This window comes from Mauremys reevesii, linkage group 2 (genome assembly GCF_016161935.1).
Source record: "Mauremys reevesii isolate NIE-2019 linkage group 2, ASM1616193v1, whole genome shotgun sequence".
Taxonomy (NCBI): Eukaryota; Metazoa; Chordata; order Testudines; family Geoemydidae; genus Mauremys; species Mauremys reevesii.
This window is the reverse complement of record NC_052624.1, coordinates 60,894,569-60,922,501: the sequence shown is the minus strand read 5'-3', so window position 1 is coordinate 60,922,501 and position 27,933 is coordinate 60,894,569. Positions and strand designations below refer to the sequence as shown.

The 27,933-nt window shown below is 43.1% G+C and overlaps 1 protein-coding gene across 2 annotated transcripts; it reads right to left on the bottom strand.

Moving 5' to 3' along the window:
• Positions 1–22: 22 nt before the first annotated feature.
• On the bottom strand, positions 23–27,890 carry GPNMB (glycoprotein nmb). Of its 2 annotated transcripts, XM_039522903.1 has the most exons (12): positions 27,673–27,748; positions 21,085–21,237; positions 19,858–20,001; positions 17,858–18,031; positions 15,710–15,868; positions 13,079–13,387; positions 11,692–11,751; positions 9,649–9,771; positions 8,981–9,083; positions 7,808–8,013; positions 5,485–5,578; positions 23–3,473 (listed from the first exon to the last, which is right to left on the bottom strand). In XM_039522903.1, the coding sequence occupies exons 1-12, from the start codon at positions 27,746–27,748 to the stop codon at positions 3,320–3,322; spliced, it is 1,755 nt and encodes a 584-aa protein (XP_039378837.1). In that variant the 3' UTR covers positions 23–3,319. The 2 variants fall into 2 exon arrangements, with proteins under 2 accessions (XP_039378837.1, XP_039378838.1); XM_039522904.1 differs by lacking the exons at positions 23–3,473; positions 5,485–5,578 and adding an exon at positions 6,399–6,515 and having other exon boundaries at positions 27,673–27,890.
• Between the last annotated feature and the right edge of the window lie 43 nt (positions 27,891–27,933).

The following is a 27,933-nucleotide window of genomic DNA, read 5'->3' as shown; positions in this document are numbered from 1 at the left end:
TCCTTACAAGACAAAAGTAACATCCTGTTTGAAATCTCCAGATAGTTTATTGTCCAATACAGTATCAGATCCCATTAGATAAAAACAAATATCTATTTACTGAACGTTACAGCAGAGAAGATAGAAAATAAAAAGGCATAAACTTTAATCCCCTAACATGAGATGTAAAGGAAGATTCTCTGAGCTGTTCCATATACGCAGGTTAAGGTATAAAATGTATTACTTTTCTAAGCATGGCGGAAAGCTGCCTATTGTATAAGAGCTGATGATGCCTCTGAGTTCCTGTAGAGCACATAGGATTCTCTGAGAAGTAACATGCTGTCTGCTTAGAATCTAGGTCACCAATAGCCCACATCAGCTTTGATTCAAAAGTGATACAATTGCAACCAAAGTGAACTCATACTAGGTTTTTATTAAAAACTTTCTCCTGATGCAAGTTAGGGAAATGCATAAACATTACAACTGTCCTCTTTCCTATCACTAAATCCGTAATCACTTTTTATTTAAAACCATAATCTTTATTATCCTCTTTCAACCTGAAAAGCAGGATCATGTATATACACAATGTATTTCACTAATTCTCTTTGTAAGGCTAAAAGTTGCAGTTGCTGAACTTCTGAAAGTCGTGCCATCAACATGCCACTGAACCAGTACTCCCTGTTCTGTGCCACTAGTAGTTTTAGCTCGCATCTGCACTACCAAATGATATTCCTCAATTTTGTACTAGAAAAATGCAAACTAAGGGCCCTGTCCTCTCAACACTTTCTACACCCATTAGAATGTTTGAAGTATTGGGTCCTTAAAATTCATGGGCCAGATTCTTAGCTGCGTCAGAGCTCCACTCAGTTCAGCTGAGGGGTTAAGAATGGGCAAAGGCCACCTTTAGCTTCCTTGGACTCTGGAGTAACTTGGAGCTGCCTAAAGGCTGCTTAATCTTATGCCTGGCTCAGTGATACCCAATGGGGCACTGCCTCAGCCAAGAATCACTGAGTATGGTAGAGTTCTGACTATGCCCCGACATAATCCCTGTGCCAGGTCTGGTGGGCTCCATCAGGTCTACACCATGTAGGGATTCCCCTACACCAAGGCAATCCCAATGACCCAGTTAAACCAGCTTTTATCAGGTGTTAGGATCTGACTCCATACACATAGCTATCAGAGTCATAGTGCTCCAGTTGTTCCAATTTGACACAACTGGTTTAACTAAACTACTCCCAGACTTTGAAAAAGCTTCTAGTTTGGATTAAGAGATGGAACTGTTCTTCCATTGATGATGAGTTGTAATTAAATTAGTGCTTAGATATCAAGTTGATTGATGTTGCAAATACCTATGATGGGAAGCTAGACTGTAGTGCATATGTCAAAAAGAAAATGTTACAATGGACTTATCCAAGACTCTGTGTGTGTGTGTGTGTGTGTGTGTGTGTTTAAATTCAACTTTGTTTGCAAGATTCCTAGATTTGTGCGTTTTATCATCAGAAGGGACCATTATGATCATTTAATCTGACTTCAGCATAACAGAGGCCATAAAACCTCACCCAGTAATTTCTGCATCAAGCGCATAAGATAAGTCATTTAATGTATAAGGAGGGAAAGACAGTGACCAACAGTTTTTTTTTAAACTAATATTTGCACAGTAGCCAGAGAAGACCTAAAAAAATACTACGTCCTGAAAGGTTTTTAAGTAAAGCGCTAACCCCATAAATGTTTGTACAATTATTGATATGCTGAAATTATTAACAAGTGTGTATGGTGGAGGGTAAGGCTTATTTTAGGGCATTAGGCAACAGCTGCCAGGAAAACAGCAAAATATGGTTATGTTTATGTCGCCCTTCAGAGACTGAGAGGAAAGATGTATTAGGGATGTTCCAGATTAGAAGGAATAAAGGAGACTCCAAAATTGTTCACAGTTGGGTTGGCAATGAATAGGTCTTCAGTGACTGGTGTTTAGAAATGGATAAGTGAAATTATCCACTCACTCCCAAACTAAAAGTTAGTTTTGTTCTGCATTAAACTGTTATATTAGGTATCAGGTTATTATACAGATCCTTGAATTTAGAGCATTTCTGGCTGTCTTCTCACCCAGCAAGGATTGAATCTTCTCAACAATCCTTTTCTCCATAGACAAGACACTCTCCTCTTCTGATATCCCCCTGTGATCCAGTCTTCAGAAGGGTGTTTTTATTTCTAAGCGATAAGTAGACAATTGCATCCAGGGCTAAACTCCATGATATGGAATTACAAGAGTGAGTGGCTGAAAGACAGGGTTTTACTAGATCACTTGAGAAAGATATCAAAGTGAGATTTGTAGCTGAAAGTTAACACAGCACAGCAGCTGCATTAAGCAAGCAAAGGCCCATCACCCTTCTGGATATTGACAGTTTCTCAGCCGCTTAGTGGACAAGCAGAAACTGGAGAATATTGCCCTACCCAGCTTGAGGTTTTCATTTATTTGGAGGGAATAGTAAAAAAACAGAGGGACAGGAGGATCAAGGAGAAATTAGTGGCTGTTTACAGAGAGCAAGATGAAATTGAAGAGAAGGAGGGGGGGAAAAAGCCCCTCTTAGTTCTCTTTACTAATAGTTGAATGATATAGAATCTTTTTCCTGTTACCACCACTCTGCTGGGCCTCATCTTTGTCCACCCTCTGGAATACAGCAGCTCCTTCTGACACAGATAGACATATTGTTGCGGATGGCAGTCAGTTCAGATGGCACAAAACCAGTAGAAACAACAGCTACAAGAGGTAGCAGCAACAACTACAGTAAGAATTTTAAATGGAACTTTTAGTAGTTGGTTTAGGAGAAGCCAAGTAGATTAGGTTTCTTTGTTCACCTGATGTCCGTGATCTAGTTTTATAAAGTGACTGAGGGTTGGCCATTATGGCTATTCTCCATGTCTTTCAACCTCACAAAGCCCAGACTGTGGGATGCATGCAGAGGGGGAGTAAACTAGGACAGTGGGACTGTGCAATTCTTATTTAAGATCTAAATACTGAGGAGATAAAAAGTATCTAGCCTCTTCTCCCAAGCTACAAATTAACCTAGGTGAACTGCATAATCATGCCCAGTCTAGAGTTGTTTATTATTCAATATTTTGTGACCCAGATCATAAGCAAGAACAGTGAGTAATCACAACAGTTCCATTTTTTAAAAGAAGCCATTCTCCATTTCTAAATAAATTGAGCTACAAACTGTACCGACCCCTATTTGGAGGTTACCTTAATCCTTTGTTTTCATAATAAGTAGTCATCCATTGAAGTACAGTTCAGCCATAAACCCCATATATACATTCTAATATCAGAGGTTACGCTAAAGATTTAAACAATTCCTGGTTTGCTTTTCAGCAGAGGATCTCTCTCATTGTTCCCAGGGAAGAGAACAGCCTTGACATTGTTGAAGTAAACACTCAGTCCCTCCCTGTTCACCGCTTGTTCTGCACTTCTTTCAATAGGTTTGTACTCTTTGTATCTCCTGCAAGGAACATTGTAAAGTTAGTTACTGAAATGGATTCCAGTGGTGGTGCATATTTAACATGGCACTGTGAATATGTGAGAGAGCCAAATATTGATACCATATCCTCCTCCATCCTCCCCCACAACTGGAAACCATCAAAGGAGGCTGTTGTGACTAATTCTGAATGATCATGTGAGAACCTCTCTAGACCTGGCAGCTATTCAGGAAAATAATAGAGGTCCAGAAAGGATTTTGAGTTGTTATGCACACAGTTCTGTGTTTTACTGGGAAAGAGAAGTTGCTGTACACCCAGCCTTACCATACTGCATTCTGGGGCAGTGGCATTGGGACAGTTTTTATAGTGGAGGTGCTGAAAGTCATTGAACAAAATGGTAAACCCCGTATATGATGGAAATAACTTCAAGCCAGGGGATGCTACCGCCCCTTGTTCCAGCACCCCTGTTTTGGGGGCAAACACTTGACCTCTTTTCAGGGCCCTGCTCACCATGAAAGCAAAACTAGCTGTGACTTTGAGGGGGCCACTTAGGGATCTGGGGCAAAAATCAGTACTTGGTCCTGCTAGTGAAGGCAGGGGGCTGGACTCGATGACCTTTCAAGGTCCCTTCCAGTTCTAGGAGATAGGTATATCTCCAATTATTATTATTATTATTATTTTGTGTAAACATGTTTTGTTCTGACAAGGTTCTAGCATGATTTCCCTCACCACTGTGAGTATTATAGCCAATCTCTGCTCTCAGCTACTCCCTTACTATAAGTATAGTCCAGGGGTGCTGGAAGAGGGAGACCCAAGGGGCCATGGCCCCTCGCACATTTAAAAGGCCACAAAGGCAGACGATGGGGGAGGGGGGAAAGAGTGAGCGTGGGTGGGGTCATGGGGGGAAGAGGTGGCACTGGAGTGGGGCCGTAGGGGAAGAAGCAGTGCAGGGGCAGGGCCTCGGGGAAAGGGCCGTGGTGGGGCCTCAGGGAGAAGGGGCAGTGCGAGGGCAGGGTTTCAGGGGAAGAGGCAGAGGCAGGGCCATGGGGGAGGGCCCGGGGGGGGCACAGATTGGGCTCCTGTGGGCCCCCTCCCCCGCCACCACCACTTTTAGGGTGCTTTTGCTGCTCCTGGTATAGTTTTATAATCTGCTTCTAATACAGTTAACAGACAAAAAAATCCCTGTTCATACAGGCTCAAAGAAACTGTATTAGAAACTTGCTAGTAACAACCATGGTTAAACCTAGTCATAGCAGGATTCTGCTCTCACACTAAATGAGAATGAATAGTGAACACTGTGATAAAGGCCAGGGTAAATGCATGCAGATGGTAATAAAACGTAAGCCTGAAGAACAAGGGTACTTAGTAATTAGAAAGAGTGGGAATACTCTTAGCTAGAGCTATGCAAATAATTTATATGATGAATTTGACTTTTTTTTTTTTTTTTACTGTAAGCTCTCTGGGACAGGGAATGTCATTCACTATATGTTTGTACAATGCCTAGCACAGTGGGATCCTGAAGGCCTGATACTGCAATATAAATGTATCTGTTTGTGAATTGTCTGCAAGCTCCTTACTATTTTCTCAAATGTATTTATTAGTTAAAGTTATTTGATTAACAGTTTTGATGAATATTCATAGTCTGCAGATCATTCATACACATTTTGTTATGAGTATTCTAAATCTGAAACTTAAGACGTGTTGGCTATTTTTGATTGGACGCATAAGTCACCTGGTATTATTTCCTCTCTGATTGGATGAGTAAAATTTATAGACTCATGTTTCCAGTATGAATACTTGTGCTGATGAATTCAAAATTTGTTTTCCATGATATTCTTTAATATTCACCCACAATTTGCTGGTTTTATGAGCATTCCGGGCAGTAAGCTAGTTTGATGAAATATTTGTGGAAAGCAAACCCAGAAAGGATGCAAACATAGCCAAAGCAAATTCAGTTTTTTATCCATCTGAATATTCATGGAATCATTTTTGTCATCCTGGTCTATTTCTTAACTGTTGGAACCAGCAACTTACTTGTAAAGAAGGAGAGACACAATGATGACAAACGCCACCAAGAAACCTGAGGCAATCAAGACACCTTCCACTGTCCTCGAAGATGACCCTGGAGCTTGAATAACAAATTTGTTTTAAATATTAGCCTCATGTTCTATACAGTGAGGTACAATTTTCCAGCAGTACCATTCTTTCTGCCACATGACTCTAAGGTTCAGTATATTTCACACTCCCTTTACGCTAAACAATAGGGCTCAGGGGCATTCACAGACTGTAGGGTCCAATTCATCTTTGATGCCAACTGAGTTATACTAAAGGTGAATACTAAGAGTGCCTTGTATGTTTCCATGTGAAATATATTGTTTGCTGACTGTAACATGCAAATACCTTTACAATGTGCAAAGGAACTGCAGGACTAGCTGGCATCCCACAAGATTTGGAGTTACTTTGCTACTTGCCCAGTTGTTATGCTACAAAGGGACTGTTTAAATTAAAAGTGCAAAGTACTTAATCGTTTTATAACCCAGAGAATAAGAATTAGCATGTCATTGAGGAGTGGAGTTTGAGGGAGGAGAAAGAATGGACTTTCTCTGGTATCTTTTCATTTGCCCTAGACATGCGTTCTAGTGATTCCCCTCTCTGGCCCAGGATTGGACAGAACATCCTCCTGAGAGGACTGAGTGTCCGTAGATGGGATGACTGTTGGTGATGATGTGATGCCTCTCCTAGGGGTTGAGTGTTCTGCCTTTGTAATACTGACAGCTTGGGAAATTAACTCTTGACCCAGCCTGTGATTTCCTCTGTCGCTGTGCCACCAAATTTCCAGTCCACCTCTGAGAATGGCCTTAAATTCAGAGACCACTGCGCTTGGATCCAGTCCTAACCCCACCAGATCTGGCCACAGGAGAAATTGAATAAATAAATACTGTTAATTATTGTTTACTTTTATGATTTGTATTAAGCATCTTAATTCTCCAGTCCAGAGGCTGCTCTTCAATCTATGTGGTGAGTTTACTGATGCTCAGTAATGCTCTTGCTTATCGCGTTCACAACTGTGTTTATAAAGCAGAGTAAACTAGAGATACACATTGATTTGGACCTAATTTATTAATCCATAATTACTGTGTAAATATATTCAAATCAAGGTCTTAAATTAGTGTTAACCATTGACATAATCTATGTAAGCCGTACCATCTTGCAGTGTGTTATTATAAATGTTTGGCTAAGCCCGACAGTAACGCTAGTTTACACCGTCGTCCTTGTGAAGACAGCAGCCAGGGATGTACATTCCTGTGTGAATTGCATGTACCCTTACGTGATTTGGAAAGCATTATACATCCAAGGGGCACGTATACATTGTGGAACTACATCCTATCTAACAGTAGTTTAAATACACATAAACTGGACTTTTGTTAAACAGTCATGCTGTACACCACACCAGTTTAGGGAGGGAACAATCCTGCAAAGCACTGAGGGCCAGATTTTCAAAGGCATTTAGGTACCTAAAGATGCAGATAGGCAGCCAGTGAGATTTTCAAAAGCACCTACGCCCCTCCTATTGAAATCAATGGGAGTTAGGCTCCTAGGTGCTTGTGAAAGTCCCAGTAGGTGCCTATCTGCATCTTTAGGCACCTAAATACCTTTGAAAATCTGGCCCAGAGTGCCCCCAGCTGTTACGGACTCACCAGATCCCGGCCAAACTAAATAAGATCTGCTGAAAACAGTGTTGTTAATGAACACCAAAGGCCACTTCCTCAGATTATGTAAATTAGCCCAGCAATATTGAAGTCAATGGGGAGGCAGTGGAGTCTAGTGGCCAAAACACTAACCTAGGACTTGGAGACCAGGCTGCACTTTCCAGCTCCACCCCAGATTTCCCTATGTCAGCTTGGGTAAGTTCTCAACCTCTCTGTGTCTCAGTTCCCCATCTGTAAAATGGGGATAATGGCACTTCCCTGCCTTACAGGGCTGTTGTGAGGAGAAATACAATAAAGATTGTGGGGCATATGAATACCTTAGATTGATAGACGGCCCTGAGTTCTAATCCTGGTTTTACCACTAACCTGCTGGGTAACCTTAGGTAAGTCACTTTCCCTGTCTGTGCCTTTGTTTTCTCCTCACACCCTTTGTCTCTCTTTTCTATTTAGATTAGAAACTCTCTGGGGGCAGGGACTATCTCTTACTATATGTTTGTGTAGTTTCTCACATTATGGAGCCCAATCTCAGTTGAGGCCTCTCAGCAGTGTCATAATGCAAATAATTAATAACACACACACACCCCTGTGAAATGGCCATGAAGAGACGCTATTCACAGATCCTCAACATCTGTTCCATTTGGACTCACCTCCATTTACAGATATAAGGGCACTTGTGAGGGCTTGGCTTGCATCATCACCCAATGTAATGTTTACACAGTAGGTTCCAGGCTCATTGAAGGCTCTTCTGATGGTCAGTAAGCATTGATCAGTAACTTCAACGGGGTCACATACCACATTCTGTGACACCTGGCATGTGGGGTCAGAGACTATCGTACAGGCATCTGTAGGAAGACTGCGGGAAGCATGAGAGAGAAAATGAACGTATACTACTACTAATCCAATTCATAGATTCATTGGTCCTGATTCTCCTCAGCTGGACCTGTTTTATGCTGGTGCAACTCTTTGGAATCAGTGATGTTAGCCCGATATAAAACTGGCCCAGTAGCCTTATTCTTCGATTAAATTAGCTGCTTGGCATAACACTCATTGTTTTCTGACTACAGAGGACTTTGCATTTTTCCCCACTTCACTCCTGCAAGCATACATAATTTCACAACTATGTCTGGCATCATTTAGACTCAGTTAAGATAATGTTACCAGCAATTACACTCATTTCTCAAAGCACAGTATCACCTGGCCCCTAGTTAGTTGATGAAATCTATTAATTTTGGTTCAGTTCACCAGGCATACAATGTAAACCCTTTGGAGAGTTTTAGATGTACCACTACATGTGGCAGTTTTAGGATTACTTTCAAAGTGGTTATTTCCCAGTTACGTTGCCAAGACTCATCTGTACCTCTCAGTTCTCTCAGATACACACACTTTCCAGTGGCTAGGAATATTAATGCAATGCTCTTTGCATCCAATGAATTCCTTTGATGCTCATTTTTAATCCAAATGTCAAAAAACCTATGGCTAGAAAGATGGCTTCCTCCCAGTTTGAGCAAGCCACTTCCCTTTTTAGTGTGAGTGCTGAAGTCTCCATCTTTGCCTGGAAAACAGGGAATTGCCTCTGCCCACCAACTAGTTCTATTAGTTTTGCTTAGGCATGTCATTTTGGTCTGAAGCCAAAGAACTTGGCAACAAATTCTCTTGCTGTAGCTCACAAATGAGACTTCTATTATCTTAATTTCAGTCAACAGATGGTAATTACTGTATTTCTAACTACTGTTCATGCAACTGCATATGAATGTGGGTAGCATTCTAGTAACATCCAAGTACCTAATTTTTTAAAGAGGGAAATTAATGAATACACTTACCTCCCTTGGCAGGTAACAACAAAGTCAACCAGGGAGTTTTCACCTTGAGTCACTGTCATCTGGACACTTGTCATCTGAATAATGTTTACCTGAAGGATTCCCTCTAAGGGAGGAAAGAGCCTATCAACCTGTTAGGTTACTCAGGCAACCACATGATACAGCAAAAACAGTCCACTTAGAATCATAGATGGTCTGTATTTGATTTATCCTCACTGGATCTGAAGACTACACATTTAACAACTCAATAAGATAAGTGGTTTGTTAATGGGCAGCTCAGGTCTAGTCTCTTTACAATACTCCATCTCACCCCAAAATTCCCCTAAAAAAATCTTGGAAATTTTAAGATGTTACTATGCACATAATCTCGCACTCCATACTGAATTGTTGCCCTCCACTCTAATTAGTGACAAACTCACTCAAATCCTCTACTGTCCATATCTTTTGAGCTTAGCAACTGGATAAACCAGGTTGTAAAAAAGCAAACAATGCCAGTCAGCTAACTGTATATTAAATTATGAAACCAGACCCAAGCCTGCAGAATAGGTTCTTATAGTTCCTTCTTGTGGTGTTTACACGATAGCAGGTAAACTGAACAAACAAGGCAGCCCATATATGTTCAGTACCATATCAACCAATTTTCCTATTCTCTTATTGATTTAGGCACTTACCTACAATGGAGATAGTTGTTTTATAATGTCCATATCTGTAAATATGGCAGCCTCCATCAGGAGTGTCTTCCATTACACCAGCACTGGTGGGAGAGTCCAGATTATAGGGTGGTATAGTAGTGACTGTTGGATTGAGCGGGGGAAAGAAACATATTGCTAGTTATACTGCTTAGAAAATATTTTGCATAATCTATGTTATGGAGACAAAGTCTAAGTGGATTAATTTCTTTCATACCACCAATGAAGGGAAGCCAAATGATTTAAAAATTAGGTTTTTGCCCTTCTGCTAAACGCACAGTGAGTAAATAAGTGATGCAGTTTATCTCAACGAGATCTTGTGCAAAACTTAAAGAAAACCTGCTTGCCCCAGTGTTCTGCAGAGCCATGCAAGAGGAGTAATTTGGATTTCAGATCCCTAGGCCAGTAGGAGCTGCAGAAGTAGCAGAAGTGGGGGGAAAGGAATTTATGATCCAGCTCACAGGTGATTAAAAATGGAATCCAGCATTCTGCACAGAATGAGTTTGCCACTCTTCTCTCTTTTTTTCCCCTTCTTTTTTTTTTACCTCTACTACTGTTATTCATGTCTGTTCCACCCACCTGCAGGTACTTTCACTATATGTTATCAGACGCATTCCAGTCTCCAGATATATTGTGACACAGTATATAAAGGCCTTCCATTGTCTTGGTCTGTCTCTTGTTGTGTACAGTATAGGTTTTACATTGTACTTTGTGAGATGTGTCATTTCATGCTCATATTGTTTACACTGTTTGGATATTTGTATGTATGATGAATTACATCCATTAGATTGAGTTAAAAAACAGTTGTGTTCATCAAAAGCCTGGTCCAGCACCCATCAAAATCAACTGAAAGGCTCCCATTGACTTCAGGGGTGTTGGACTGAGCCATAAGTTATTACATGAGTATTTAAGGGGTAATTGATATCAGTTAGCCAGAAAGTGGGGCTATCTCCATTTGCATGGTAATGAATCATTCTCTTCCAAGAGATGTTGAAAACAATCAACCAGCTAATGATTGTATCCAGAAGAAAGGGGTCAGATATCTTTCTGGGACAACACACACAAACTTGCAGGAACAGACATAGGTAGTTAGATCTGACAATGTGCTGCTTTGTCAGGTTTTAATCTTCTTCAACCATATGGGTAAACTAAGTTTAGAGCTCCACTCAGCATAGTGATTAGCCCAGCTAATGAATACTAAATTAACCTAACTAGTGAGCTTTCAATAAGCATTTTTTTATTTTTGTTCTAATCCAAACAAACCAATAGCTAAACCAGAATCACTGCTATCACCCCTTTTCACTGCTCCTGATGATTAAAAGGGACCATAAAGCTGCATTAAAAAGCCTCCTAGAGATTCCCTTTATATAGGGGGATTCCCTGTAAGTGTTATAGAGTCAGCATAGAGGCGCTAAACTGGGGTGGTGGGAAGGGCATGTCTGGAAAGTCATCTGCTCTGCATTTGGCAAACAGTACAGCATCTTGAGGCCAAGGGCAACTGGGGGAGGCTAGTCTAAGAGGCACTGAGGGCCATCCCCAGGATTAAGGAGCCACAAAAATGGCATGAAGATACCTTTGCCCCCTTCCCTCTCTGGTCCTGAGTTGAGTGCCACTCAGCCAGACCAGAGCTCCTGCACCATTTGCTCTATATTTGTTTTTACTTTTGCCCCCTCTCCCCACCACACTAGCTCCTATTCTGTGCCAACCGAACTTTTATTTAAGGTGACTGGGATTGGATGTTGTGACTTGATGTTGGGAGTTTGCCACTGGTGTCCTACTTGGGAAGGGAGGACTGTGCTCTGTGTCCTGAGGGGAGGCTGTCAGAAAGAGCGGGGAACAAGCTGAGCATGCAGACAAAGCAAGAGGGTTGCAATCCTTTCCTCAAGTTAGTGCTGTGAGGAAACTGCCTGAGGTTAGTATGAGCAAATGAGCCCCTGACATTGTGAATCAAGCTGTAAGAATCATAGAAAATCATTTACTAGAAAATGTTTCTAACAGTCTACACAGGAGGAGATATAAACTTACTAGCAGGAGTGGTTGACTCAGTTTTGTTTGCAGTACTGGTTGCGTTTTGAGTTGTTGCCCCTGTAAAAGACCATTGTGATAATTAGCACAGCCAAAAATACAACAGCAGTATAATTACCTTCTATTTAGTGTAAAAGGTCACTCTGGCACAGTGCTGGATTAGTTTGTCTGAATCACACACATTTGGTAGCCTCCCACTAAACACACCCACATCTTAGCCCTGGTCTGTGGGAGAAAATTAGGTTGGCTAAACTACGTGGAAAAATCACACTCCTTAGTGGCATAGTTAAGTCAACCTAAGTCCCCTTGTAGACAGCGCAATTTCGACAGAAGAATTCTTGTGTCAACCTAGCTCCTGCCTCTCGGGGAGGTGGATTACCTACGTCGATGGGAGAACTCCTCCCGTCGGCGTGGGTAGTGTCTACACTGAAGTGCTACAGAGGCGCAGCTGCAGTGCTGCAGGTGTCCCACTGTAGTGTTTCAAGTGCAGTCATTTGTCTCTAAGCAAGGGAAGGTAGATCTGCAAAGTATGGGGAGATGAAAATGCTTGTTTAAGATTCCCAAATCAATAACAACAAATTACAGATTCAGTTTTTTTCTTAAACTAGATATTTATCTATTAATTTACACTGGATTGAAATATAAGGAGGAAATTGTGAAAAATGTTATTGACTTTTTCCCCATTTTTTGATTGAGTGTCAAAATTTTGGAGACATACAAATAAAATTTGAAACATACTGACCCACTCAACTTTACACTGTAATGGTGGTAGCTTTATAATGATCAAAGTTGGAGCTTCAAAACTTTGCAAATATAAAACTTCTATGAGATTATAAATCAATAACTGAATGAAGGTGACAATTTCTTACAAAACAAAAATCTTACAAGCTTGATTCTCATTTACACTATTATAAAGGCTTGTCCATGCTAGGAGGTTGTCTGGAATATCTATTACAGAATAAGCTATTCCACAATAGCTATTCCGGAACAGGCATTGCACTTTAAATTCACACCCTACTTTATTCTGGAATAACTTCCCCCATGTACCCATGCCCGGCTCTGGCAGTGTTGAGGGGGCCATAAAGTGAGTGCACGTGTAATTTACTCCCCCTTGAAGGCTCCTTTACACTGTCAGGGTATTGTAAATTGGTTTTAGCATAAATTAGAATCCTTTTATATCTGTAACTTTAGACTACATATTTATCCTGTTATTGATTCAGACTCTTAAGTAAGTGTAAATATGTTACGTTTACAAAAACTGTGTAGCTCCAACTTTGATGACCGTAAAGCTTTTAAAGCTTTTACTATAAAAAAACCAAAATGTTGGTCTATTAATGATTATTATTCATTTATTTCCTAATATTCCTATTGATTGACAGACTCTTACCTGGCGAGGTAGGCAGTGGTGGGGTAGGTGTTGCAGGCCCACAAGGTACAGGTATAATAGCTTGGACGGTCAAATTCAGGCTGAAGTTTCCCTTCAGCGTGTAAGTGTGAGTTGAAATAGGGCTGTTAGATATAAATGAGCCACTGCCATCTCCATAATCCCACTTGTAGGAGATAGCAGAATTATTAAGGTAGTGACTGGGATCATGGATCTTGACATCAAATGTGATAGGAGCATCCTTAATGAAGACGGAGTCTGAGGCATTGCGGTCATTCTTCTGGGACAGGTTCACATATAAAGGAATCTGGTCTGCAGGAAAAATGAAAGAAAGTGAAGCAGGTGTGAATGGATGCAAATAACAGACTGTTTCACAGCCCTCAGACTGCAAAGGTCACAGTGTAAGACACAAGCCTGCATTGTGTTAACTGCCAGGCTTAATTTCTTTAATACAGGTTTCTTCTTTAACTCACTTTTCAATAGATTACAGTAATAAAGTGAAACCCTGCAACCAGGTAGAGAGTCATGTGCATCGACTGAAGACCCTATATCTAGTCATCTGGAGGTTCCCTGTCCCATTAATATTGTTCTATACTTGCCATTTGGTGCAATCTGATGCATTTAGAAATCAAAACATTTGCTTTTCAGTAGTATCTTTATTACATCAATTGTATTTCTAAAGGTCCTATTGTAATTTCCTACGTATTTCCCCCCCCTACCCATCAGCACAAAAGAGGAGGAAAAACCCTTGAAACTCAATTCATTAAGGAGATTTAGTGAATTTGGGTTGGGGGACATTATAGGACCTCATCCTGCGACCACTGAAGTCAATGACAAAACTCCCATGGGCTTCAGTGGGACCACTTGTGGCAAAAGCTGCTACTTAGCATGAACAAGAGTGTCAGAGTGTGGCCCTTCGTGAACAAGATACTTCACCTTCGCCATTATTTTATCTGAGATTGTCTAGATCACAGATAATAAGAGCCTGAGAATGAGGTATAGGGAGCAAGTCTTAGGGTATGGCTACACTTACAGTTTGCAGCGCTGGTAGTTTGCAGCGCTGGTCATCCAGCTGTGCAGGGCCAGCGCTGGTGTGTGGCCACACTCACAGCTACCAGCGCTGGTGTGTGGCCACATTTGCAGCAGTGTTGGGAGTGATGCATTATGGGCAGCTATCCCAGCGTTCAAGTGGCCGCAACGTGCTTTTCAAAAGAGGGGGGTGGAGTGGGGTCTAGTGTGACAGGGAGCGGGGGGAAAGAGAGAGGGGATTTTTGGAGCCAACACTGTGTGTTTAGCTTCCTGCCTTGAAAAATCAGAGCATGTTTCCGACCCCTTAGTCTTAACTCTTAATTGCAAACAGCCTGCAGCCAACATGACTCCCCGCTGTTTCATTCACTCCCTGCCTGCCTCTCATTTGATTGTTTACAGCCAGGTACAGATGATCACAGCAAACAGGAGCTCTGTTTGTTTTTTAGATAAGCAGCAGCAGCAACGGAGCTCCGCGCGGAGCTCGTTCATAACAAAACAAAGAGAGGCTGCATAACAAAACAAAGAGAGTAATTTATAAAAGCATTCTGGGATACATCCTTATACCCTGGAGGCCAATCACAGCGCCGGTGTGTGGCCACACTTGATGACCAGCGCTGCAGCACCAGCGCTGGAATCCTTATTCCCCATGCTGAGTGAGGTGTACGGCCAGCGCTGCAGCCAGGGAGTTGCAGCGCTGGAAGTGCCCTGCAGGTGTGGCCACTTACTAATTGCAGCGCTGGTGGAGGCTTTCCAGTGCTGCAACTCGCCAGTGTAGCCATACCCTTATACTCAATGTGCGAGGATTGGTTTGTCTGTTCCAGTGGTTCAAAAAGGATCCCTTGACTGAACTGTTGCAGTGTGTGCATTTGGGTTGATGTTGGTGGGTTACTTAAATTTAAGAGACAGCCAGAATAAAAGGATAGAAATAATCCCTGGGATACTTTAGCCAGCCTCATCCAGAGAAGGGTGATGAATTTTATCCAGAGAAAGGGTCAGGAAGTCCCTCCAATTTCCTTTCTTTGGACTATTCGTACTAGGGATGCATGTGGGATGAAGACAGAATAAAGGGCAATTTGCATTATGTCCATAAATGTAAGCTTAGATTCTCATTCCGTATGAAAGGTAAGTTAGTTTATGTACACCACAGATTTCTGTTGCTTATTCAAACATTTCAGACAAAGAACAATAAGTAGAAAGTGATCTTAAATTGTATTTGGGACAAGTCAAATTGCAGGATAGCATGAGGTAAGACTCTGGAGTATCATAGGTTGTAGATAGATAAAAAAAAGTATTCTCTATAGAGTTCTGGATAAATATTATTAGTATAATTAATTTCTATCCCTACTTATATATTTGCAGTGTTAATATCTATAGTTAAGGACACATTTTTCAACTAACTCTTAACAAGTCTGCTAAAAGGACTTATTCCATACTGTTCAGGGTAGCCCATTAGAGATTTCACATGAAGGTTAAAAGCATCACTTGTTCCAATCCCTCCTTACATCCCTCCCTACTCTCCCAGATAGCACTTTAGTTGCATTTATGTAAAATCTTCTCTACAAACACTGCCAAGTATTTAGTTGTGGTTTAATCCAGCACACTCACCTGTCACAACATAGATGCCACTTGCTGTTGCAACTGGAACATATGTTCGATGACCTCTTCTGTAAACAGAGACCACCATCATCTGTTTGCCAAGGGTGATATTTGTTGTGTTGATGGAAACAATTGCTGAAGAGCCTCCCGTTTTTTGGTAGTACTGGCCTGTGAACAGGACATGAACTCATATTTTCCTCTTGTGAAGAGATAGAAAAAGTTTTATAAAGAGAAGCAGCATTTCTGTGAAATTTTGGATTGGCTAAATCAAAAGTGTATATTTTATGCTCATCCTTCATTTGTGTGAAATGTACTTTTCAAACACACTTCATGTAATTGTTATGTTCCCTGCCATTAGTTTTTTTTCCCTGAGTTTCAGCAAAGCAGCCAAAGGCATTAGAAAGATGTGCCTGCTCCCACCGATCCAAGAAAAGGCATTTGCCAAGGCACCTTCATCTCCCCAATGCAACTAAATTTGATTAATACCTAAAATATTTTTGCCAGTCAAAGTCAGGAGCCTAAGATTTACAGTGTAGTCAATAGCACCAAAAAAGAGGACACTCCACGGGGGGTGTCGGCCCTGCTCACAGTCCACCCCCACTCCTCCCACGCTCAGCCCCCACTCTGCCCCAGGTCCCACCCCTTCCCTGGTTGGCCCCGCCACCACACACCTCCTCACCCCTAGCCTGCCGCTGGCTTGCTGCGTCCCTCCTCAGTCCCCGACCCACCGCTCGCCTCCTCCCATCTATCATTCACCTCCTCACTCCCCTGCCAGAAACGCCCATGCCTGCCCCGAGAACCCCTGCCTGCCACTGGCACTCTGCTTCTTGCCTCCTCACCCCCGCCCGCCCGCCCACCTGCCGCTGGCTCCCTCGCCGCTCGCCTCTTCAACCCCTGCTGCCCGCTGCTGGCCTTTTCACCCCCCCCCCCCCGCTCACCTTCTCACCCCTCAGCTACTCAACCTCCGCTGCTCACCGCTCGCCTTTTCACCCCACCCTGCTCGCCTACTCACCCCTTCTGCCGCAGGTCCCTCTGGCATCTAGGATCAGGGGTCGCCAAGGGGTCTCCACGTACTGTGCCCACCACAAGCGGGAGCTCTGTGGCTCCCACTGGCTGGGAAAAGCACCAATGGGAGCTGCTGGAGCCGCACAGCAGGGCTTGCAGGCACCGGCAGCGCACAAAGAGCCCTCTGCCTCTGACCCAACCCTAAGAGCCAGAGGGACCTGCTGGGGGGCGAGGTGGGGAGTCCCGGCGGTGTTTACCTGGGGCCTCCCGGGAAGCAAATGGCAGGTCCCTCTGGCTCCTAGGGTCGGGGTGGGTCGGAGGGCTCTCTGCCCACTTCCGGCACCTGCAAGCCCCACCCTCGCAGGTCTGATTGGGAAGGAGGGAGCCAGTGCAGCACACGGAGACCCCCTCCGCCTCTGTGCCTAGGGGCCATCCACAGTACAGGCTCCTGCTGGCGGGCAGGCGCCGGGAGCTGCCCCAGGAAGCGCCGCCAGCCCTGGGACTTTGGACTTATGGTTACCATACGTCCGTATTTTCTTGGACGTTTTTAGATATTTAAAAATTCCTCCCAGATGGCAATTTAAGAACTAAAAACCTGGACATGTCCGGGAAAATACAGACGTATAGTAACCCTAAAAGCAGGGATAGGCCAATTATTACACAATCTGTTGCTGGAAGTCACAACCAGGAGAGAAACAGAACTATATTCAGCCAGCTTAGGAGTGCTGAAGCAAAATGCACATTGCACCTTCTTTCTAGAGGTGAAGAAGCCAGTCTGAGGACCTACAGGCACAAGATCACTCCTGAACCTCAGACTGCTACTTGGTGGTGCTAATCACTAAATCATCTGGCTTCCCCCTTTGCCCTGAAGATTTCCTCTAAATGTTCTATCCAAATTGTGATTGAGAAAGGAGTTCTTTTCAACAGTGGTAGCTCTGTGCATTTGCAGTCTCACAGAACATGTCATGGTAGTATATGACTTCCAAACCTCAGAGGAATTAACAGAGCAGCTGCTATTCTCGCTGAGCAGCTCGGAATGTGTTTAGTATTCTCTCACTCAACAACTGTTGAATTCCTCTTTGGGGATTGTAATGCACGGCATTAGGGAAACAAGTTAGGACACAAAACCAAGATACATTTTACTGGACTCACCAACTGTATGAAACAAATAGACAAAGTTCCTCCTTCTCCAGCCAGGATGATGAGGGAAAGGTCTCCCATCTGGGAACACATTATGGGTATTGTTGCTTGTGCAGTTTTCCCAGCCACAGTCATCAATCCATGTAGTCCAGTTGTAGACATACTGGTCAGGAAAGTCTGAGGAATCTAGGTGCAGAAATAGATCACAGATTATTAAGTGGCAAATTTATAAGTGTTTTTATATACAAGCGGAATGTTTCCCCTTCTTTATTTCTATGGGGCTCATTCATGGCAACAAAGATCCTCAGACACGTCCATTAACTTATCTTTACAATGACTCAGTGAGGCAAGGAATGGAGGTATTGTTATTTCAATTTCATAGTAGTCACTACGGCACCACATGCTTAATGACTTGCCCAAGCTCACACAGGAAGTCTGTGCTAAAGCCGGACACAGACTGCAGATATCCTGCGTTCCAGTCCAGTGCTTTAACCACAAGACCCCTTTTTCCCAGCACACTATTAAGACAGATTAAGTGAAAGCTCATGTTGTGCCTCAGTTAGGTGCTCATGAAACTGTCTGGACTATTGTACATAAGCAAATAACAAGGACTGGATTGTGTAAAGATGTGGGAGCCACATGCCTATGGTGCATCATGAGGAACAAGGCCGAAGACATGGGGCTTAGTCCTGACTGCACTGAAGTCAATGAAAAATACCTATTAACTTCAGTGAATATGATCATGCCCAGAGAACTTACACCACCAAAGCAGAACATTTATTACATTTAAACCACAGTATTGCTTTTTGGCCGTTTTTAAATATGGAGCAGGAGGAGAGGGCATTTTCAGACTAACGTTCACTACATCACAGTTCCTCTGCTCTTTCTAATTATAATCCTAGGTATTTTCTGCTTGGCATGTTTTTATTCCAAAGAAAAAATGTAGTTGTTTTCAAGAATTCTGTTGGCTCACAGAGCAGATGCCAATTGAAGCTGTTGGTCCAAATTCTACTGCCATCCCCTTAGGACAATGCTGTGTCATTGAGGTCAGGGGGGTTGCACGTGCATTCTGGCCCAATGGGAGCTGCAGCTGCGAAACTCAGTAAAATTTGGCTTGCTCTTTATTTTTCTTTCTTTCCTTTGTCAGAAGAGCCAGTTGTGTCATTTTTAAATAAGTGCCATGTAAACTGCAAGCACCACTAGAATCAGAAAAATATATGTTTCTTCATTGGAAAAGCACAAAATTAGTAAGCATAGGACCGATACAAGCATTTCAGTCATTAGACTGTGAAGTAAGTAGAAGCTATGCTATTCAAGTAGCGACTGACATCTCTTGAAATTGATTGGTAGAAAGTGTTATTTAATCTATCTGGATGTTGGAGCAAAGGTTTATTTCTGCCAAGCTGCAGCAAATAAAAACACTGGGGTTTTGACCGTTTTTCCTAGTTTAAGAGGTATAAAGAAGGCCAAAAATGTTTTTTATTTTAAAAAGATATTTTCCCCTGCTTGTTTTTTATTTTTGAAATATCAGTAATGTAAGATCTGCTCTTCCTTGGGAGGTAGCCATATAAAGATGTTATTTAGTGAACCCTAAACTCCTTATTGAAGATTCTCAGTTTTACAAATCTGGTTAGAAAAACCCATATTACTGATATAACATGCCAGTATTCAGTCCAGTGACTGGGCAAACTTGCAGCTGAGCTGAGCAGCAACAGTTTTTTCTGGGAGCCAGATTAAAACATTTTGTAATGGAAAAAAATCCATTTAAAGTTCTTGGCCATTATATGTAGTGGGTGCAGATGGGTAAAAATAAGACAGTCATGTTCTGAACAAGGACCTTTTGTGTGACGCAAGTCAGACATTATTGTAGTTCTCAATTTAACAGGGATAGAACAGCAGCCTGGAAGCAGAATGCTGATGGTTCCACGTGTTCATGACACTTTTGTAGACCACAAATGCACCAGTACCATTGCCAGACTTGTTCACAATATAAGGGTATTGTTGTTACCTACCATTCCTGCAATTCTTGTCATATATTATGTTGCTGTCATTATCTTCTTTCTGGCACCTGGGAAACTGTAGGGTCACAGTAAAGGTCACATTTGATCCTACTAGAGCTGGGCTGTCAGAGGTCAATCTGGCCACCACCTTTCCTCCTGAAGAGATTAAGATGAGATTTCATTTATACACCAGTCTTTTTGAGTAGCTATTACTTTTATTTGTATACAATGTAAACAAAAAAGTTTAAAATCAATCATGTTAAACTTATTACAAAGACTGTAAGAGCCAGACCCCCAACTGCATAAACGTATCATTCTGTTGGCTGCGAAAAGAGCTACACCTATTTATACTTGCTGAGGAGATGACCCTAAGTGTCTCTATCACTTCTTACATACTATGCTCCATTGTAGTGACCTTCCTGAAGACGCTCTTTTGCCCCTCATGCTCTTAATATCTAACCAGAACAACAAAAATGATAAACTTGTTACTTAAATAGTTTGGAGAAGACCAATTGGAAATTATTAGTATGATTTTTTTTTAAAAAGTGCTATATAACTTTGGGGCACAAGTCTCATGTACTTTCAGTGGAATTTGTGATCCTAAGTCACTAAGGTACTTTTCAAAATCCAAAACTATACTAATAAATTAGATTTATTGGGACAGATTCTAAGCCAAGGTAAATCAGTGTCGCTACACTGCAGTCAGTTGAAGTCAACTGTTCTCTAGATATTCCCCTACTATAAACTAGAATCACATTTGTACACAAAAGAGGTAGAGTATTCCAGAGTACAGCTTTTTTGTCTTTATCGGAAGGTGTAGCCTTTAGTCCTGGGCTCATAACCAGTGGTGATAAAACAGTGCCGTACAATGTGCTGGTTCTTCATAGAAAGTGTTAAACTGATCCAGTGATGTGTCTTTGGGGTGGAAGTTGAAGATCCCAACCTACTGGTGCTTTTCACAGAGAACAGGGGATTTTCCCAGTGGCCTGGCTAACGTTCCTTTTCAATAAACCAGATTTCAATATCTGAGGCTGTGAATTATTACTGAGTAGATTTTGTAATGGTGGCCATGGCCGCTTCATCAGACAATGTATTAAGTACTAGTATCTAGCGCATTACTGTGTAGAGCAATTTTGGGATATGTACAGTACAAAACACACTATCTATACCTTTCTATTCTATCGTATAGAATTTCTGGCTACATATCCCAGAGCTTTAGGGTTGTATATCTAGACCTACCTCTCCAGCAGTCCTTCCATCTAGGATCTCCTTTTTCCCAGAAAGGATAAAGCTTTTCATTCCACTGATTTTGATCAGGAGACCAGCCATGTAGCTTCTTATGGGACCTGACATGAGAAGAAGATCTTCCATGGCTCATCACATCTCGAAACTCTAGATAGAAATATGAGCAACATAAAGTATGAATGTTTCCACTGCTCCATTTCACAATACTAAATTCTTGCACTGAATGCAAAACTCTTAATCAATGGACATGCTTGGAACTTTATCATGATAAACAAAGCTTATGTCTTTCAGTTTATTGACAATGGAAATTCCTCTGAATTTAGGCTATACATATTTCATCCTTTCTTTACTTTAGGACATGTTCCAGTTATATAAAAGGATTCTTGGAGGGATAAGATCACATTGATGAACATTTTCCAGCCCTTCTCTTGCTCATTTATACTTTCTCAGAACTTTTAACAATATTTTCAGTAGCTTATAAACCAAAAAAGTTACATGTAAACTGTCAGCAGGTGATTATTAAGAGACATTAGGGAATGTAATAGTGAGCTATTAGGCCTCAATCTTGCAATGAGTTCTACACAGGTGGACCCCTGCATCCATTAAAGTCCATGGGAACACACATGAACATAGATATCTGCCTACATGGAATGCATTGCAGGATTGGGGCTTTACTTATAGTTTAGTACCTAAAGTACCTGAAGCATTCAACAGAAGCGGGGGTGGGAGGAGCGAGGACATGATGCACAGGCTCCCCCTCCCTCCCCTGCCTCCTGAACACCGCAGGCCAGCTGATTGCTGAGGGCAAGAGGCAGGGGAGGGAGGTGGGAGCTGTGCTGCGTCCTCGCTCCTCTCCCCTCCCTCCTGCCCGCGGCAATCAGCTGGCTTGCAACATTCAGGGGGCAGGAGAGAGAGGGGAGGAGCAAGGACTTGGCGCACAGGCTTCTCCCTCCCTCCCTCCTCTGCCTCCTGCCTGCGGCAATCAGCTGGTTTGTGGCATTTGGGAGGCAGGGGAGGGAGGAGGAGACTGCGCGCCGAGTCCTCGCTCCTCCTCCTCCCTCCTGAACGCCACAAACCAGCTGATTGCTGCAGGTAGGAGGGAGAGGAGGAGGGGGAAGGTGCTGATATGTGGGGTCGGCCAGCAGGTGCGAGGTGCTGGGGGGGGTGGCGCAGGGGAGCTGATGGGGGACTGGCAGCTGTGGACAAAGAAAGCAGCCAAACGATGTTATAGTGAAGCATTGCACAACTTTAAATGGAGCATGTTCTGTAATTGAGCAGGGACATAAGATCAAAACAACGTTAAGCAAGAGGATGTTAAGTGGGGAGTTATTGTAACTTAGGTCAATCCCCCCCAATGCAGACCAGGCCTAAGACGGCTGATGTGTTTAATACCTATTTTGCTTCAGTCTTCACTAAAAAACTTAATTGTGACCAGATGCTTAACACAATTAATATTAAACAAGAGGGAAGGAACACAAGCCAGAATAAAGAGAGAACCGGTTACAGAATATTAGATAAGTTAGATATATTCAAAATTGGCAGGACCTGACGAAATTCACCCTAGGGTACTTAAACTAGCAGAAGCAATCTTTGAATCATTAGTGATTATCTTCAAGAACAGGACAGGTGAGGTCCCAGAAGACTGGAGAAGGGCAAGCACAGTACCTATATTTAAAAAGGGGAACAAAAAGGTCCTCAGGAACGTATACTAAATTTGATATCTGGAATGATCCTGGAACAAATTATTAAACAATCAATTTGTAAGCACTTACAGGATAATAGCATGATAGGTAATAGCCAACATGAATTTTTCAGTAATAAATCATGCCAAACCAACCTAATTTCCTTCTTTGACATGGTTACCAGCCTAGTGAAAAGACAGGAAGCAGTAAATGTGATATATCTTGATTTTAGTAAACTTTTGACACAGTTCCACATGGCATTCTCATAAGCAAACTAGAGAAATGTAGTCTAGATGAAATTACTATAAGGTAAGGGTTGATAAAACATACTCAAAGGGTAATTATTAATGGTTGATAAAACATACTCAAAGGGTAATTATTAATGGTTCGCTGTCAAATTGGGAGGCAATATCTAGTGGAGTCCCTCAGGGATCTGTCCTGGGTCCACTACTATTCAATATTTTAATTAATAACTTGGACAATAGAGTGGATAGTAGGCGTATAAAATTCGCCAATGATGCCGAGGTCGGAGGGGTTGCAAGCACTTTGGAGGACAGGATTGAATTAAAAATAACCTTGAGAAATTGGAGAATTAGTCTGAAATCAGCAAGATGAAATTAAATAAAGCCAAATGCAAAGTACTACACTTAGGAAGGAAAAATCACATGCACAAGTACAAAATGGGGAATAACTGGCTATGTAGTAGTACTGCTGAAAAGGATCTAGGGGTTATAGTGGATCACAAATTCTAGATGAGCCAACTGTGGGATGCAGTTGTGAAAAAGGCAAATATCATTCTGAGGTGTATTAACGGGAGTGTCATATGTAAGACATGGGAGATTATTGTCCCACTCTACTTAACACCAGTGACACCTCAACTGAACTATTGTGTCCAGTTCTGGGCACCATATTTTCAGAAAGATGTGGACAAATTGGAGAGTCCAGAGAAGAGCAACAAAAATGATAAAAGGTTTATCATGCAGACATGTTACAAAACTGGGTATGTTTAGTCTTGAAAAAAGGAGACTGGGGGTGGGGGGAGAGAGAACTGATAACAGTCTTCAAGTATCAGAGGGGTAGCCGTGTTAGTCTGGATCTGTAAAAGCAACAAAGAATCCTGTGGCACCTTATAGACTAACAGACGTTCTGCAGCATGAGCTTTCGTGGGTGAATACCCACTTCTTCAGATGCAAGTCTGAAGTATATTAAGGGCTATTATAAAGGAGATGGTGATCCGTTTTGCCTCAGATCCATGGAAGATAGGACAAGAAGTAATGGGCTTAATCTGCAACAAGGGAAATTTATGTTAGATATTAGAAAAACTTTCTAACTGTAACAATATTTAAGGACTAGAACAAGGGATGTTGTGGAATCACTGTCACTGAAGGTTTTTAAGAACAAGTTAGACAGATGCCAGGGATGGTCTAGGTATATTTGGTCCTGCTTCAGTGTGGGGGGATGGCCAGATGACCTCTTGAAGTCCCTTCCAGGGGATTTCTATGATTCTATAAGTGGGTATTGACTACTCTGACTCTTCTTAGGGTACCCAGAGGCATGTTGCTACCATCTGTGTTTCGTGTGAGGAAACCTTGTCTGTGCCTGCCATGGGTCAGAGCCCCAGCTCTACCAGCCACGGGCAACACACACACTCCCCTGTAGGTCTTGTAGGCCCCGCTGTCACTCTACAAGTTAGCAGCTGACACACCCAAGCATCTCCCTGGAGTGCCCAGCCCTTGGTCCACTGGGCACTTGCAGTATTCACAAATTCGCTGTGTCCGAAGAAACAGTACACCCCCAGCTCTTGTGCTTAACACTCAGCACTTAGATACGTTTATAGTGAAATCTAGTATATATTTATTTGACAACAAAGGAAAGAGATTCAAAGGAGTAGAAATGTTGGAAACAAAGGGTTACATAGAAAACAAAATCATAACATGCATTCTGAGCATAGATTTAATTAACAAGATACTTTCATGTCTTGCGGAGAATCCTTATAGCACTTTTCAGCTAGGCTGGCTTTGACTCTCCTTTCAAGAGACAAGCACACCATCAGTTTGCGCCCTAGATGAAGGATTCCTTGTGCCTCTTTGCACTCCAAGATGTACTAGAACAATCCTTTGTCTTCATTCATAAACAGGACGCCTCCTGCCGGTTTTTTTCCCCTGAAGAATTCTTCTCTTGTAGATTTTATAATGTCTTAATTTGCATCTGGCTCCGTATACAAATAGGCATACATTGTGAGGCACGCAATACACAATATACAGATGGCCAGATACGGAGATAAGTAACAGTTACCTCCTGATGACCTGCCTTAACTCCAAGACCTTAAGAATATAATTTCCAGTATAGACACATAACTTCTTTGCTATTATCGGTACATACGCGTCTCAATTATTATGATGACCAGTGGGCTACTGTCTCTCGGTAGAGACCTCACATGCCACCCTTTGGTGAACTATTATGCATATATCTGACCCAGGGGATCCCTGTAAAACCTCAGGCACCCCTTATGCAGTTGTGCCTTCTCCCAGTTGGCACCATGGGGTCCCTGGGACACACATACCCAGACATCTCACTGTAATCTGTTTAGAAGAGACCGGAGCATACTTCCCCCTGTCCTAATTCAAGCCCTGGCAAGAAATATTTTACATCCCAAAGTTTTAAGACCATCAGTACATTTTTCTAGATGTTGTGCTGTATTATCTTATCTAGCTGAAGAGAAGAAAGTTTCAACAGGCATTTTTTACTGTGAAATTTGCAGAAATTGTTCGTATCGCTGGACATACCACTGCAGTCATGGAGTTGGTTCACTTTATAAAGAGATGGACTGCTTTATGGATGGATCACACAGAAAGCCAAGAGAGCAGCCCCTGGACCATGTCCCTGCCCCCTCAGAGCAGGTGGAGGGTCCAGAGCTCCCCACAGCAGCTTGGTCTCCCGGGGTGATTCTTAGCATGACCCAGCTCCGGCTTCCAGCCTGGCCAGGGGGTGGGGCCTTGGTGGGAAGAGGAGGAGCAGGGGGCAGCGCCCTGTGGCAAAGGGGGGGCTAAAGTCCACCTCAGCCCCCCACCAGGAAGAGGCTGGCACCACTTCTGGCACCCCTGGGGAGCCCAAATGTTCTTTGTGCCCAGGGCACCAATAAATCTTAATCTGCCTCTGCGCCTATAGTGGTGTGTTATGTGCTCCGGGGTCCTGTCACTTCTCTGTAGTTTAGAAGAGGCACCGTGCAGATATAGCTGGATGAAGTGGAGTCTGCACAACACTGTGATGCCTGAGGTGGAGGCAGGGAAGCAGTGCTGAAGAAGAGGCAACGGCTGCCTTTTTGCCACCTGCCTTCCTACCCACTGAGGCTGCTGCCGGACTGGAGTTCCTTTTGACTGGTCCCGTGTGCACCATTCTCTGTGCTCAGCCAGCGCTGCTGCAAGCCCCTCCCTGCTCTGTGGGGAATTGTGCCCTGCAAGGTCTTTAGGAAGGAGCAGCCTTTGACCTCAGAAGTGTGCAAGGGCTGCAATTGTGCCTGGCCTCTGCAAAGGGGGTAGAGGTCTGGGGAAGACTCCTGGCCCCCTTCCCTTTTCATGCACTCTCCGTGTGGCCAGTCACAACCTCACGCTTAATGCGTGAAACAAGTTGTTATTGCCAAATGGATAATATCTGGATTCAAAGAGCCCTGCAACTTTTGGCATTTCCTGCATGACTGGACTGTGGCTTGTATGTTTTTTCCATGACAAACCATCAGCCCTAATCATAACTTTGGCCGTCACAAATTCTAACAAGGTAAGCTCCTATGGCATGTCTTCACTCGCTTGTAATTTGTTTATCTCAATCAAATATATGAAGTTTCACAAGCTTTTGGATTACACAGCCAAGGCATTTTTCACCCTAACATCTTCTTCAGCACCAGTCCCTTTAAACCACATGGAGATGAACTGAGGGGTAAGAAAAAAAGAGCCTTTATTGAAGTTTTTTCCTCCACTTAACTATACACAGCCTTCATAAGCAAGTGTCAGTCATTACCACATGTGGAGCAACTGAGTCCAAAGCAGCCAGTCTAATAATAAAACCCAAGAAAGTGATTCTTGTTAATAATGACACCATACTTTAGTGCTCCTGGGAGAGGAGCTGGCACTCCTTGCACCCTGCTCCCAACTCAGCTGGGCTCCCATTCCTGAGCTTGTACGCTATCTCTGGTGGAGAAATGGGGAGGTGAAGAGAGGTTCAGCATTCCCTGGGACAGTGTGTTGCCCAGGGAAGGGAAAGGAGGCCAACTGAGGCTCAGTCCCCACCCCTAGACCTCTATCCTATAGCCAGTAAGTCAACCATGGACTCCTGGAAGGTCAGCAATAGCTCAGTCCTAACTGGTCCTGCCCCTCTGTACTCGAGAGGGTCTGTCAGACCTGGAAGAGAGAGAGAGAGAGAGTGTTCCAAAGAGGCTTAATCCCCTCCCCAGGATCCATGGCCCATTGTCAGTGTGGAGAGGGAATGGGCTCCTCCCTGAGACCCTTGTTTCTGAATTGGTGAGTCACATCCAGAGGACTTTTCCAGAGGTGGGGAAATCAGCAGAGGCTCATTGTCCCTGTCACTGAGCTGGTGTGTCTCATCTAGAGGTGTGGGGAGGTCAACAGAGGCTCAGGACCCATCAGCCCATCACCCTGACCCCAGTGTTACAACAGGTAGCAGAATAGCTCTCCTCATTCCTATCCCAGCTCAGATCACATGTGCAGCCACAGAGGCAGATAACCCCCAGCTGGGTAGGCTGCAGCCTGAAAGCACCCAACCCCTGAGCTGCAGCAACCAAAGCAAAACACATTTCAAAATAGCAGCATAGTTGTGATCACACCATCTCAGCAAATTAAACCTGGGGAAGTGGGGGGAGATGAGGGGAAGGAACCAAGGCACTCACGTTTGGCAGCAGCATGTAGAACTCCTTCTGCCAGGAGCAGGACGCCGAGGAGGAGGAGGAGGCAGAGACCCTTCATGGTGTGGAAGTGTGTGTGTGTGTGGGTATTGTGTCCCCAATTCCTGCACAGGTTAACTCTCTTCAGAGAAGTGGGAATAATGTTTATCTGCTGCCCTCCTCCTCTGTGATTAAATGGAGAGCCCCAGGGCTCATCATGTGATGGCATTAAGCAGAGATGCATGATTTCTTGTCTTCAACTCAACT